Genomic DNA, 14,858 nt, shown 5'->3' with positions numbered 1-14,858 from the left:
GAATCTCAAAATAATGCAACTCATCTGTCTGCTTTGCATTTGGCAGCCATGTGATCTAAAAAGCAAGCTGAGATACACTGCAGTATTGCTCATGCCTGCCTCTGCATTACCCTCACGCATGTTATTGTCATGTTCAATGTCCACCAAGCTAACTTTATTCTGTATTAATTTGAGCTCTTTTCAACCGGGCATCCATATCCTCACACACTAAGCCCCTGTCCACTTAACACCCCTCTCCTCTAGCTCACTCCCAGTCTATTTGTACCTCTAATTTAATACTATCAGATTTATGTTGTGCAGGAGCTCATCCCTCCATTCCCCACCACCAAGAACTTGACTCTTCAAATTTAATATAAACCCAAAATTCTTCATTTGCTTCAGCTGCCATGGACCCCATATTCCAGTTTCTTCGCTTCTTTAAGTTAATATTTAAAGCTAGCCAATGCCTTCATTTGTACTTGGTTATTTTTATTAGCATAGAAATTCAAACCAGTGGCCAAATCATAAGGTTACCTCTCACATTCCAGCTCATGGCCCACTATCTAGTCGGTCATATTTCTTATGTCGATCCAGATTCTTAAAAAAATCTTTCCACCATCTTAGTGAGCTACAGATCCTCACTTTTATTTTTCTGATAGTTCCATTAGATGTGCAAAATGATCAGATGTTATGAATGAAAGATACCTCAGCATCTACAGAAAAACTGTCTGAAGAGTCCCAACACAAAACATCACTTTTCCATTCCCTCCAGATGCTCCCTGACCCTTTGAGTTCCTCCAGCACTTTTTGTTTTTCTCTGGATTCCAGCATCTGCAGTTTCTTGTGACCCCAAGGCTCTATCTTACAATTTTTAATAGAGTGTCATAACACAAGTGTGAATAGAAGCGATGGCTTGTCACTTTTGAATGATTCTCTAGATCCCGATCGAAATTGCATATGACCAATTTGGCCCATGTAATATAATTAGAAACAAGGAACTGCCGATGCTAGTTAATACACAAAAGGGCACAAAGTGCTGGAGTAACTCAGCTGGTCAGGCAGCATTTCTGAAGAACGTTCTGGGTCGAGATCCTTCTTCCAACGGAACTGAAGAAGGGTGTCGACTCGAAATCTCACTTTAAGTGAATAGTGTAGGAATGAACTGCAAAAGCACAATAACCACAAAATGCTGGAGTAACTCAGCGGGTCTGGCAGCATCTCTAGAGAGAGGGAGTGGGTGACGTTTCGGGTGTGAGACCCATCTTCAGAGTGAAAGTCACGGATAAGTGAAATTATATGGATGATGATGTTGAGAGAACGTTGCTTACAACCCTCACCGTGTTCTCTAATTCATCAACTCGCGTTACGGAAACGCGCCTGTTCCCGTCCCCGGCTTACGGCGGCGCCTGCGTACTGGCTGACAGCGAGGCCCCGCCCTAACCCCGCCCCAGCGAGTACCAGAACCTTCGGCGAGGCCGGCATTGTCCGGGGGGGGGGGGGGGGCGCGCGCGCGAAGAAGCCGGCGTTGTCGGGGGGGGGGGGGGCGCGCGCGCGAAGAAGCCGGCGTTGTCGGGGGGAGGCGCGAAGAAGCCGGCGTTGTCCGGACCGAGGCCTCATAGAAAAACAGAAACATAGAAAATAGGTGCAGGAGTAGGCCATTCGGCCCTTCGAGCCTGCACCGCCATTCAATATGATCATGGCTGATCATCCAGCTCAGTAGCCTGTACCTGCCTTCTCTCCATACCCCCTGATCCCTTTAGCAAAAAGGGCCACATCTAACTCCCTCTTAAATTTAATATAAGCCTCCCTGCTTAGCGTTTCCTACCGGCCGCATCTTCTGCTCCGCCCACCCCTCACACGGCTGATCCGCGGCCGCCCGCGCTCCGGCCTCGGCTTCCCACCGCACCGACCAACCGTTACCGCTCCACGTGCTCGGTCGCCCAGGGTGAGGCGCCGCCTGCGTCGCTTTCCCCCTCACCACCCCCTCGTATTAAACCAACAACACAATGCACTCGACCGGTTTTAAACCTCCGGCGGGCCGGCATCATCCCCACTCGTTACCCACCATGATGATACCACAAACGCTGCCGTCTCTCCGCTTCTGCACAACAGACGGAAGATGCGTCACAGGTTCCGCCTGAACTCCGCCCTAAAGTGCAGGTCCTACGTCACTTAGAGCTGGCTGTTCCGGGTCTGCTGCAGCAAGTTTGGATGCACCGGGTCCGCTGCAGCAAGTTTGGATGCAATAGACAATAGGTGCAGAAGGAGGCCATTCGGCTCTTCGAGCCAGCACCGCCATTCAATGTGATCATGGCTGATCATTCTCAATCAGTATCCCGCTCCTGCCTTCTCCCCTGACTCCGCTATCCTTAAGAGCTCTATCTAGCTCTCTCTTGAATGCATTCAGAGAATTGGCCTCCACTGCCTTCTGAGGCAGAGAATTCCACAGATTCACAACTCTCTGACTGAAAAAGTTTTTCCTCATCTCAGTTCTAAATGGCCTACCCCTTATTCTTAAACTGTGGCCCCTTGTTCTGGACCAACATTGGGAACATGTTTCCTGCCTCTAACGTGTCCAACCCCTTAATAATCTTATACGTTTCGATAAGATCTCTCATCCTTCTAAATTCCAGTGTATACAAGCCTAGTCGCTCCAGTCTTTCAACAGTCCCGCCATTCCGGGAATTAACCTAGTAAACCTACGCTGCACGCCCTCAATAGCAAGAATATCCTTCCTCAAATTTGGAGACCAAAACTGCACACAGTACTCCAGGTGCGGTCTCACTAGGGCCCTGTACAACTGCAGGACCTCTCTGCTCCTATACTCAACTCCTCTCGTTATGAAGGCCAACATTCCATTGGGTTTCTTCACTGCCTGCTGTACCTGCATGCTTCCTTTCAGTGACTGATGCACTAGGACACCCAGATCTCGTTGTATGTCCCCTGTTGCTAACTTGACACCAGTCAGATAATACTCTGCCTTCCTATTCTTACCACCAAAGTGGATAACCTCACACTATCCACATTAAACTGCATCTGCCATGCATCTGCCCACTCACACAACCTGTCCAAGTCACCCTGCAACCTCATAGCATCTTCCTCAGTTCACACCACCACTGCTTTGTATCATCTACCAATTTGTTAATGGTACTTTTAATCCCTTCATCCAAGTCATTAATGTATATTGTAAATAGCTGCGGTCCCAGCACTGAGCCTTGCGGTACCCCACTAGTCACTGCCTGCCATTCTGAAAGGGACCCATTTATCCCCACACTTTGCTTTCTGTCTGTCAACCAATTTTCTATCCATGTCAGTACCCTACCTCCAATACCATGTGCTCTAATTTTGCCCACTAATCTCCTATGTGGAACCTTGTCAAAGGCTTTCTGAAAGTCAAGGTACACCACATCCACCGGCTCTCCCCTGTCAATTTTCCTAGTTACATCCTCAAAGAATTCCAGAAGATTAGTCAAGCATGATTTCCCCTTCGTAAATCCATGCTGACTCGGAAAAATCCTGTTACTGCACCGGGTCTGAATCTGTGAGGGCGTCAGGGGTTCTGGAGAGAAGGCAGGACAATGGGGTTAGGACGGAGAGATCGATCAGCCATGTTGAATGGGAGAGTAAACTTGATGGGCCGAATAGCCTAATTTCTGCTCCTATCACATGGCCATATGGGTAGGGAGGAACTGCAGATGCTTGTTTAGACCCAAGATTGACACAAACTGGGAGTAACAGCGGGACAGGCAGCATCTCTGGATAGAAGGAATGGGTACAATTTGGTTGAGACATTACAGATGTGGCCGCAGTGGGTGCAGATGCTGGCTACAGCGGCTCTGGGTGCTGCCACTCTATAAGAGGATCATCAGCATCCATCCACTGTATTGCCCAACATTGAAAACGGGTTTCCCCAACCCACTGGGCAAACTTGCACACTAAAATGAATAATGATAATTTCGGAGATTGTTATTCAGCAAAAAAAAGTTTATTAATCATACAATGCTAAGTACATTGCTCATTTCTTGTGACGCAGCTTATTCCACAGGGAACTTCAACAGCCGTTAAACACTTTGAATCTCCTGGCAGCCGCCTAATACGTGAACAACGATTTGTTTATAAATTTGGTTTTACTTCAAAAACTAGAGAACTCTTGTAAACCGGGTAACCGTAGCATCAATTATAAATGTTTGTAAAAATCATTCTCATGCTACAAAAAATGTATTATATTGGCACTTTTGACATTTGACAACCTCATTCGGGCATTCCTTAAATCCAGCAATTTTGACAAACTACATCAGTATCTGAAATGCAAACAAAAAAAATGTGGCAATTTCTATAACTAGTATTTGTTTAGAGTACATTCTACACTGGGTTACGACAACGAGCAATGGGAAAACATATGGAATGTCTGCAACTGAAAATACCAAATCAATTTACAACAAAATTAAGCATGGATGTGCCCAATCTGAGTTTATACTATGTAAAAATAATTTTAGAACTATTTTACTACTTTTATACAATCACTATATGTAGAAAGAAAGATTATCATTTTATAAAGCATGTTAGAACATTTTACAGTATAGTACAATACAAAAATAGGCAAGAAACATTAGATGTTTTTATCACTTAGTGTATTTTATAGTCTACTCATTGATAATTGTAGTGTCTATTGTTTCACTTTGCAATTATTAAAATGGCACTGTAGTACCTATGGTAAATTTAACACGACCATTATCTAATCACATCAAAAGTATACTAATAAACAGAGAAAACTGCAGTTTCATTTTCAGAATGTGATTGCAATCTGTTCATTCAAAAATAAGACCTGAAAGAAACTGCTTGTAAAGGCAGCAGTTTCAATAGAAAAATATTGAAACAAAATCACTCCAAGGCACGAATGTCAAGTCTTAATGTCCTAAGATAAAATCCTTTGAAATTAAGGAGAAACTGCATTATATCTTCAGCAATGTTACACGATTATCTGGTGAAAGTGCATGCTTATACTTGGATTTTGATTGGCAAAATCGCAGTACAAATACAAGTTGCGTACCAGCATCAATTAATGCTAATGGAAAACACACACACTGATTACTAGAGACTGCAGAAATTAAATTTAGTTTGGTGTGTCATTTGCCTGCAAAGAATACACATACATAAAGTTCTGTAAGAAATGCTAGAAAAGCCATATAAACGATTTTAGATATTTGCATTCTGTCCTACAGAGAATTCAATTGAATGGATGTTCAGCAAGGTGAAGGTAACTAAGTTCAAACTACAGAGTGATAAAACAAAAGGGGTGCTTTTATGGAGTTCCTGCTCTACATGAATTCCCTTTAACTGACATAACATGTTAGGCTCAAAACACAATTCCTAAATTTTTCCTTATTTCATTCAGTCTATTAACCGCTGTTAATCTCTGGAAGAAAACACTCAAATCCACATGTCTTTATTTAACAAAGGTGCAACTAAACAAAATAGCACTTCCTAGGTTCACATTGGTAGGTCAGTACTATTATGCCTTGTTTTTCTTGCAGTTCCATCGTCTCTTGGCAGTGCTTTCTGTAAATTTGACATAGCAGCAGTCTTTTCTATGTCTATCATTGTATATAATTCTGTTCGCCTCGTTGGAGTTTGTGGAAGTGGAGTAGTGGGTGTTTTTGGAGTCTGTGGGTTATCCGAATCACTACCAGCCTCCAGATCAACCTGGATGTAGTTCAGCTGCCTATGTTCCAGACTTGGTCGTCTTATTTCAAAATTAAAAACACTTGGGGAACAATCCAGTTGTCGTACAAAATCAACCTTGTGTACGCTAGGCTGAACAGTTACATTCTCTGTATTAACATAGTTGTGCATTTGATCAAGATTAGTGTGATAACCATTCTGCGAAGGCGTCTTTGGTCCCAAACTATCTTCTTCATCTCTACTTAGTTTGCGTACTTCCCACACTGGAGGCAAAGAAGGCAAGTTTTCATAATTCAAGAGTGCAGTCCTCCTCTGAGCAGAGTTGTTTATATTCTGTACATCGGAACTATTATTTGACATTAATCTACTCCGTCTGCCTGTGGGGATTGAAAGGCCATTAATATTTTCATATACTAGCTTGTTAGTAGAGGGTGCTTCCTTCCGTTCATCACTGTCATAACCAGTGTCCCAATCAGTACAGTTATTGCCACTGCCAGCATTTGTCTGCTCACTTCCAGGAGCTTCAGGCTTTTCCTTTTCCATTAGCTGCATTTGTACAGGAGTTGGTCCCAAAACAAATTTTACCCCTTGGGGTTCAAACTTAACCTGTGGATTTCTCTCTTCTATTGAACTACAATGATCTTCTACATCTACGCTAGCATCATTATTTAAAGGTTGGCGTTCCAATGACGTTTGCACAGTGGATCTGTTTTTCAGTTCTTCATGTACACCAGAAGTATTAACATATGTGTGAACCTGTGAACAAGAAAAAAAGTAAAGACATCGTCATGTAACCAACAAAAACTGCTCACTATTCAAGATAACTAATGCAACAGCAAGGTTATAATGTCTTTCTTCAAAAATTTTTTAGTTATTTATTCTCAACGCAAAGTACAAGAGATCATATAAATTGTTTTCAGAAGCTTTTTGCATTAAAAGTTTTTGCTTTTAATTGGTATAAAGGATTCATTTGCAAGGTAATAGTAAGATTTAAGTTGAATTTTGTAATATCCAGTTATTTTTCCTTTAATGGTATATAAAGGTATAATGGTATATAAAAATCAGGATTGCTTTTCCATGTGCAAGAATGCTTGTCACAAAAATCAGCTCTTAATGATAACGGAGTCAAGGGATATGGGGAGAAGGCAGGAACGGGGTACTGATTGTGCATGATCAGCCATGATCACGGGAATGGCGGTGCTGGCTCGAAGGACCAAATGTCCTACTCCTGCACCTATTGTCTATTGTCTAAAACATAATTCATAGTCATGTGCACCAAAATAATAAAAGTCTTTCCTTTTCTCAATTTAGCTGCAAAATAATTTTAGGGCAAAATGTGAGACTTTTCTTACTTGTTCCTCTGATATTATTAGAGGGTGAGTTGACTCTTCATCCACAGAGGGCAAACGTGCGCTGCCGACAGATGGATGTCGTGTTGAAGGATGAGAAGAGCCTTCTCCAAATGATGGGTACCTGGGATATCCATTTGGCAAACTTGGTTGAACAAAACCTGGAGCTGAGAGTAACAGATTATTGCAGTTATTTGGAAACCTGACAAAATTACATCTTTACTAGCAAGAATCAATCACAATTTAAAATAAATCATGAAATATTTATGTGCAGTGGAATACTTTGCATTGAAATGTGATCTGCCGCATCAGGATATCCACTGTAACTTTAACAGAAGAACCATAGAAACCTTGCAAAAATGGAAAAACAGCAACCAATCAATCTGCTTATAAATGACTAGGACAACCTACGAATATATGAAGATTCATTGCCACAGTATAACAAGTATAATTGTATCAGGTTCAATCGATCAATTATTGCTGATAGCTTAATGAAACAAAGTAGTAAACTGAAGTTTGGTTATAATGATTATTTGCATTCTAACTGTTTGACTCATTTATATGGTAAATGCTAAATATTGTATTTGATAATTAAAATTTCAATATGAATTGATATTGGAATGCTGAAAAAATAAATAATTTCTCTTTTATGGTCAAGTTTATGATTTGATTCCCATCCCTCCTTGAAAGTATAAATGAATTATTTTTCAAATATCTTTTCAAATAAAAGTGTATTGGTTGAGTGGACCTCTCATTAGTTAAGAATGTAGTCCAAATATACCTCATTGCAACCCTTGCACTTTTTATATGCACTTTCTCTGTAGTTGTACCATTATATTCTGCACTCTGTTTCCTTTCCCTTTTTCAAAGTTTCACAGGTCTTTTATTGTCATATTTGCCAATTAAGGTACAGTGATATTCATATTACCATACTGCCATACTAAAAAAAAGCAACAATACACACAACTACATAAAAGTTAACATAAACATCCACCACAGCGGATTCCCTACATTCCTCACTGTGATGGAAGGCAATAAACTCTAATCTTCCCTCATTTTTGCGGGACCAGTTGTACGCGTATGGTCTGATTATACTCATTCATGGTATAATTCACCTGATTTACGGGCAAAACAAAGTTTTTCACACAATCTTGGTACAAGTGACAATATATACCAGCTTAGACTTACAAGGATATTTTGCCTGTATCCATGTCATTGTCAAGTTCATGTCATTAGGCAGAATTAGGCCATTCATTCCAGAGTATACTCTTGCCATTTAATCATGGCTGATCTATTTTTTCCTCTCAACCTGTGGAAGCTTGCACATTACAAGGTGTAGGACTCCCAAGATTGTTGTTTCTGATAAGACAGAGGGCTGCAAAGTATGTGTCTCTGTGGAGTAATGTAAGGTGTCAGCAGGCTGCACAACAATTTAACCCTGCGGCTTTCATCCTGGATAGCTCTATTCAATGGGCATCAGTCACCCTATATAGGCAAGGAAGCTTGTTTTTCAGCAGTGTATTCTGTTTTGTAAGAGTGTTCGTTGAGTGTCCTTTGTCTCGTCGTGTTCAGTCTTCAGTCCTTTCGTTACAGTTCCATAGTTTCTTTGTTTTGTTAGTAATATCTTCAGTTTTAGTTAAGGTCTGCAGATATTTTAATGCTTTGCTCTGATGCCAAATAACCATTGTGCTTGAATAAAAGATTTAAAACACTACAACTGGACTTAGCAAATCGTTGATAATTCCGTGATCCTACACAACCCCATTCGCATGTCTTCTTGCTGTAACCTTTGACCCCCATTACTGATCAAGAACCTGTTGAAAACTCAGTTTTAAAACCACCCAATAACTTGGCCTCCATAGCCATCGGTGGCAATGAATTCCACTAGTCTCTGACTCATGAAATTCCTCCACATCTTTCCAAAGGTACCACCTTTTATTCTGAGGCTGTGCCCTCTGGTCCTAGACTCTCCCACTAGACTCTCCTGTCCTCTCTCCACATCCACTTTATCCAGGCCTTTCATTGTTTGGTAAGTTTTAATGAGGCCCCCCTCATCCTTCTAAACTCCAGCGAGTACTGGCCCAGAGCTGTGAAACACTCATGATACATTAAACCAATCATCCCCAGGATAATTCTCGTAAACCTCCTCTGGACCCTCTCCAATGCCAGCACATCCCTCCTCAGATATGGGGCCCTAAACTGCTCACAATACTCCAAATGCAGGTCTGACCAGTGCCTTATAACGTCTCAGCGTTAAATCCATGCCTTTATATTCTAGTCCTCTCGAAATGAACACTAACATTGCATTTGTCTTAATACCAATTCAACTTGCAAAAGAACCTTTTGGGAATTATGCACGAGTACTCCCAAGTCCCATTGCATATCCAATTTCTGAATCCTCTCCCCATTTAGATAATAGTCTACGCCTTAAGTCCTGCTACTAAAGTGTGTGACCGCATGCTTTGCTATGTTGTATTCCACTTGCATACTGCCACTTCCTCAACCACTCTCCCAACCTGACCAAGTATCATTTACAAACATGGCCACAAAGCCATCAATTCCATTATCCAAATCATGGTCAAATTTAAAATATTTCAACCATCCATATCATAGTTTTGATCATGTACCTTTGGTTTACATTTTCAGTACAAGGATGATCAAGGTTGAATATAAAATATACACATTTGATATATTGTTTAGGAGTGGCACAGTGGTGCAGCTAGTGAAGCTGCTGTCTCAGAGTGCCAGAGTTTCGGTTCAATCGTGACTGTGAGTTTCCTCCCCCATCCCAAATATGGGTGAGGTTGGTAGGTGAATTGGTCACTGTAAATTGGCCCTGGTATTGAAGGAAGTGGTGAAATCCTGGAGAGTTGATGAGAATGTGGGGTGAATAAAAATGGGATCAAGGTAGAATTAGAGTAAATGGAGGGTTGACACAGGAACTACATATGATTAACAAAAAAGACACAAAGTGGTGGAGTAACATTTTGGGTTGGGACCCTTCTGTAGACTGATTATAATAAGGGGGGAAAAAACTTGGATAGAGGGAGGGGGACAAAGTCTGGTAAGTGATAAATGAAGAAGTCTGAAGACGGGTCTCGACCCATTTCCAGAGATGCTGCCTGACCCGCTGAGTTACTCCAGCATTTTGTGTCTACCAAATGATAAGTGGATACAGGTGAGGGGTGTTTGATTGGCAAATGCTTGGACAAAGGCAAGAAACGAAAGACAGAAGCGTGAGATAAGGACATAATGATAGGAGAGTGAAATGTGAAGTAAGAGGAAGGAATATAGGTGGAAGGGAATGGAAGGAGAAAGTGAGAAATGGGTGCACATCCAGGTGGAGCACAGGGAAGAGAGGGGGAAACGGTGAGGGGTGGTGGTGTTTGTAGTTTAGTTCGGTAAAATTGGAGAATTTAACGTTCATACCGTTTGGTTATAAGCTACCCAAGCAAAATATGAGGCACTGTTCCTTTAGTTTGCATCTGGCCTCACTCTGGCAATGGATGAGACCAAAGGATAGAAAGGTCAGTATGGGAATGGGAAGGGGAGTTAATCTGATTAACATTTTGGAGATCCAGCAGACCTTGGTACTTTTGGATTGAGTGCAAGTGTTCAGCAAAACAGCCGCTTAGTCTATGCTTGGCCTCATCGATGTAAAGGAGGTCACATCAAGAGCACCGAATGCAGTAGATGCAAATAGAGGAGATGCACATTAACCAGTCTGGAAGGATTGCTGGGGTCCGTGGATGGATTTGAGGTAGGAGGTATAGGGAAAGGTGTTAGGTTGCAGAGGAAAGTACCTGGGGAGGAGTTGGTTTGGGTGGGAAGGGATGAGTGAACTGAGGAGTTGCAGAGGGAACGGTCTCTGTAAAGTGGAAATGGGGTGGGGAACAGAAGATTTGACTGGTGGGGGGATCATGCACTGGAAGAATGCGCAAACTCCACACATATTTCCTACAAAGATTAGAAAGACCAGAGGCATCGGCATTGATTCCTACCCACTGACTCCACCTTTCTTTTGGATAATGGCAGTTAACTGCATTCCAATTATGGGGTTCAAACTGTAATCTAAACTTGATGCTGCATAATGATGAGAACCAAGTATATTTATCATTATTGTTTGAAATGTCACTGACTAAATTTAGGGCAGGAGCATCCTTTATCTTGCCGAAAACTCAAAGCTTGCTTGATTTTAATTTTTCTATTTCTAAACAAAAGCATGAATAATACTCACTGGTAGGTGTTCTTGGAGTTCTTGGAATGTCTAATTCATTTTGCTGTTCATTTCTTTCGACAACTGGCTCTTCCACTACACTTATACTGTTGCACTGCATGATATCCTGGAGCAAGTTGAAAATCTCTTCAGCTCGTGCACATTTGAATGCAAAAATTCCTGAAGAACAATAGGAGTTTGGTAAATTATAATACATAGTCCACAATTAGTCTAAACAATCAATGACAAATTTAGCTAATTCACACCATGTCAGATACTTTTCATAATTTATACTTTTGTATACACACACACATACACTAAAGCGGCACAGTGGCATAGCAGTAGAGCTGTTGCCTCACAGCACCAGAGACCCAGGTTCAATCCTGACTATGGGCGCTGTCTGTGGGGAGTTTGTACGTTCTCCCTGCGACCATGTGGGTTTTTCCTGGGTGCTCCGGTTTCCTCCCACATTTCAAAGACGTGCAGGTTAGTAGGTTAATTGGCTTCTGTAAATTGCCTCCAGTATGTAGCATGCAAATTAGGAAAAACATAGAACTAGTGTACAGGTGATCAATGGTCGGCGTGGACTCTGTGGGCCGAAGCGTCTGTTTACACGCTATGTCAATAATTTAATCTAAAAATAATTATCGAAATTGAATAAAATGCAATGTTTTCTAATGAATTTGAGCACCTCACTCTTTAGGCCTACGCAGTGTGACGGCCCTCTGGGTTTGACTGAACCTCCGGCATCTTGTTTTGCTGCTATTAGATACTAATGTTGAGGGGGTATGGGGAGAAAGCAGGAACGGGGTACTGATTGATAGTGATCAGCCATGATCGCATTGAATGGCGGTGCTGGCTCGAAGGGCTGAATGGCCTACTCCTGCACCTATTGTCTATTGTCTATTGTCTATTGTCTAAAATTAGTATTTACTGCCTAATTATCCTTTGGGACTGCATTTATTGATTCATACTAAATACGGAATTTGGGAATAGAAACAATATTTAATTGAATGCCATAAAAAAGGAGAAAAGTAGACCCATGGCTGGATTAAGAGGGTGTGTGGGGAAAACATTGCTGTCTTCATGCATGAATAACTTTGCTTGTCCCAAAGAGATTACATACAGACAGCAATACCAGCAATCTGTTCAGTACTGAGTCTCTTTACTCTGAACAGCAGAGGGAGCGTGACTTACCACAACTAGTATACAGATACCCAATGATGTTCACCTTTCACAGCTTTCTTCCATTGCAAGCATTAAGTTAGAGTTAACATTCTTGTTAATTTAGGTACTGATTGTTACATGTTATTCTCTTTCTACATAACAAATATCGCTAAACTGACACCACAAAATATCAATGAGTATTTGAGTTAAGCATGACATTTCCTCACCTAATGCTATTAAACTATATTGCAATGATTTGCCAAATGGGGAATCAAAAGATGAAAATCAAACATTGAAACATGGAGATAGTTTCATGCCTGCAAAATGTCTCAAATTGATTCATTTATAATGAAATAATTTAAGAGCGATTTTTTTGTGATGTAGGCCTTTAGAAACAGTACTATGCCACAAACAACAATACAATGAACACCAAGTCAACATGATTTTAGTGAAGATAGACACAAAACAGACATCATTCTATCAGGCTTTGGAACATTACTGTTTCTAGTTAATATAAATGATTTGGGCACACCAAGTTAAAATACAGTCCAAATGCATTGCCACTGATTGAAAAGATTAGGGAAATTTGCAGAGACAGCACTTGTGAGATAAAATAAAGATGGGTAGAATGTATTAAAACAGGTTGATGCTCATGCTTGCCTCAATATAATGGGCCCAGGGGTTCCTGTTCTCCCCCTCAAAACTCTGGAATCCACAGTTACCACCTTTTGTGAAACTCACCAATTCTGACTTCTCTACTTGTTTTAAATTTTCCGAGTTTGCTAGAATATTTAAACTATTTATGCTACTGTGTAACATCTAAAAAAAGGTGAATTAAAAGTGTATCAGAGCACTTACTGGAGTAACATCTAACAGTCCATAAAATCAACAATCTGGCACTGAGGTCTCAAGTGTATCAGATTAACAGAATTTTACTTTAATGGGATATTAAATTTTAGGTTTAGATCTATTATTGTCACATGTAACTAGGTACAGTGAAAGCTTTGTTTTGCATGCTCTCCAAACAGATTAGATGTACTATACATAGATACAATCAGTTCAAACTCAAGTACAATAGATAGAGCAAAGGGGAAGATACAGAGTGCAGAATATAGACAAATTCAAAGTACCACACATAGGAATATTTTGTGATATATTTATTCAATCGGTTGTGTTGAAATACTCCAGGATGAAGGCAAGTATAACTTGACACATCAGCAGACTATTTAGCATGGCCAATATAGAATCACATGGATAGGATAGGTTTAGATGGATATGGGCCAAACACAGGCAGGTGGGACCAGTGTAAATGAGGCATGTTGGTCGGTGTGGCCAAGTTGGGCCGAAGAGCCTGTTTCCAGGCTGTATGACCCTAATTCTCTATGTCAATCGACAAAGAGTTAAATGCAAGATAAAAGAAGTAATTAACAAATCTTAGCATTTGCAGTTGCCCAGTTCAAGGGAAATATTCAATACAGGAGTCAACATGTTGTGAAACTATGATAATTCTCCTTCATGTTAAATATAGGTGAAAAGACTGGGAAACACGTCAACCAAATATACATAAGTATTTATGGAGCTGGACCAAAAACTGGAGAAGTTCAACCCAGAATATTCCCTTAAATCAAGAGAATTAAAATGTACATTTCTGGTAAAATTGTACATTTAGTACTGGCTTCAGAAAATAACTTGCATGAATAAACTTTCAATTAGTAGCTGAAATATAGAATTTTTTTAACATTTTTATACATATGAACTGCGATGGTCTATAAATATTTTACACAAACCAAACAACTAGGAAATATTCAAAGCAACACCCAAAACAGTACATAACAGTACAGTACCCAAAACAATAGTACACCCAAAACAAGTATATGGACTTGTTTGTGAAGTAAATATAGTGAGTGGTAGAATAAGCTGCAGCACGGGAAGACCTTATGATAGAGAGTACCATGATTGCAAAATGTAATCAAAGATGAATAATGCATTTCAGAATTATTGTTTACTCTACCTCAGAACATTTCCATGAAATCCACAGGACTTTCTCTCACTTGTATACTTTTAAAAACAAATGCCAGAATAAGAGACAGAATTTTTCTAAATTCAACTAAATAAGTGACAAACGTACCTTGTCCAGTTTGACATCTCCGGCCACTTTCAAAAGAGAAGAGGTTTGAATCATAGCCATATCGACGCAGGCAGAGGTAGGGCCATTTCACAGCATCTCTCTTTCGTGTATGTAAAATCAATTCTGTATCTGTAAGTTCCATTATACCAGAACCCAGTTCATTACCATCATCATCCACATTAATCACCTGGGGAGAATAAAAATAAAGTGTACACCTCAGGGTTCTTCAACCTTGGCACTCACTGCACAAAAAGTGTCAATTCAACAACTATCAATGTCAAACATATTTCTTTGAAATTAAGATAGACACAAAATGCTGGGGTTATTCAGAGGAACA

At 40.6% G+C, this 14,858-nt stretch overlaps 2 protein-coding genes across 4 annotated transcripts in view; both read right to left on the bottom strand.

The window, feature by feature from the left end:
* Positions 1-2,176, bottom strand: part of cct2 (chaperonin containing TCP1, subunit 2 (beta)) — a 34,017-nt gene extending 31,841 nt beyond the window's left edge. Inside the window, exon 1 of one of the 2 annotated variants that reach the window (XM_078417318.1) lies at positions 2,045-2,176. In XM_078417318.1, the coding sequence (XP_078273444.1) occupies positions 2,045-2,047 (3 nt within the window). In that variant the 5' untranslated portion in view covers positions 2,048-2,176. Of the gene's footprint in view, positions 1-1,804; positions 1,974-2,044 lie in introns of those variants that run through there. The other variant, XM_078417317.1, reaches the window with a different exon arrangement.
* Positions 2,177-3,984: 1,808 nt separating this feature from the next.
* frs2a (fibroblast growth factor receptor substrate 2a) overlaps positions 3,985-14,858 on the bottom strand; it is a 75,094-nt gene continuing 64,220 nt past the window's right edge. For both annotated transcript variants that reach the window (XM_078417313.1, XM_078417316.1), the window contains exons 4-7: positions 14,522-14,708; positions 11,248-11,406; positions 7,014-7,177; positions 3,985-6,417 (exon numbers count right to left, since the gene is read on the bottom strand). In XM_078417313.1, coding sequence (XP_078273439.1) covers positions 5,470-6,417; positions 7,014-7,177; positions 11,248-11,406; positions 14,522-14,708 — 1,458 coding nt within the window. In that variant the 3' untranslated portion in view covers positions 3,985-5,469. The remainder of the gene's footprint in view (positions 6,418-7,013; positions 7,178-11,247; positions 11,407-14,521; positions 14,709-14,858) is intronic.

This window comes from Rhinoraja longicauda, chromosome 20 (genome assembly GCF_053455715.1).
Source record: "Rhinoraja longicauda isolate Sanriku21f chromosome 20, sRhiLon1.1, whole genome shotgun sequence".
NCBI lineage: Eukaryota > Metazoa > Chordata > Chondrichthyes > Rajiformes > Arhynchobatidae > Rhinoraja > Rhinoraja longicauda.
This window is presented reverse-complemented; position numbering and strand designations above follow the sequence as displayed.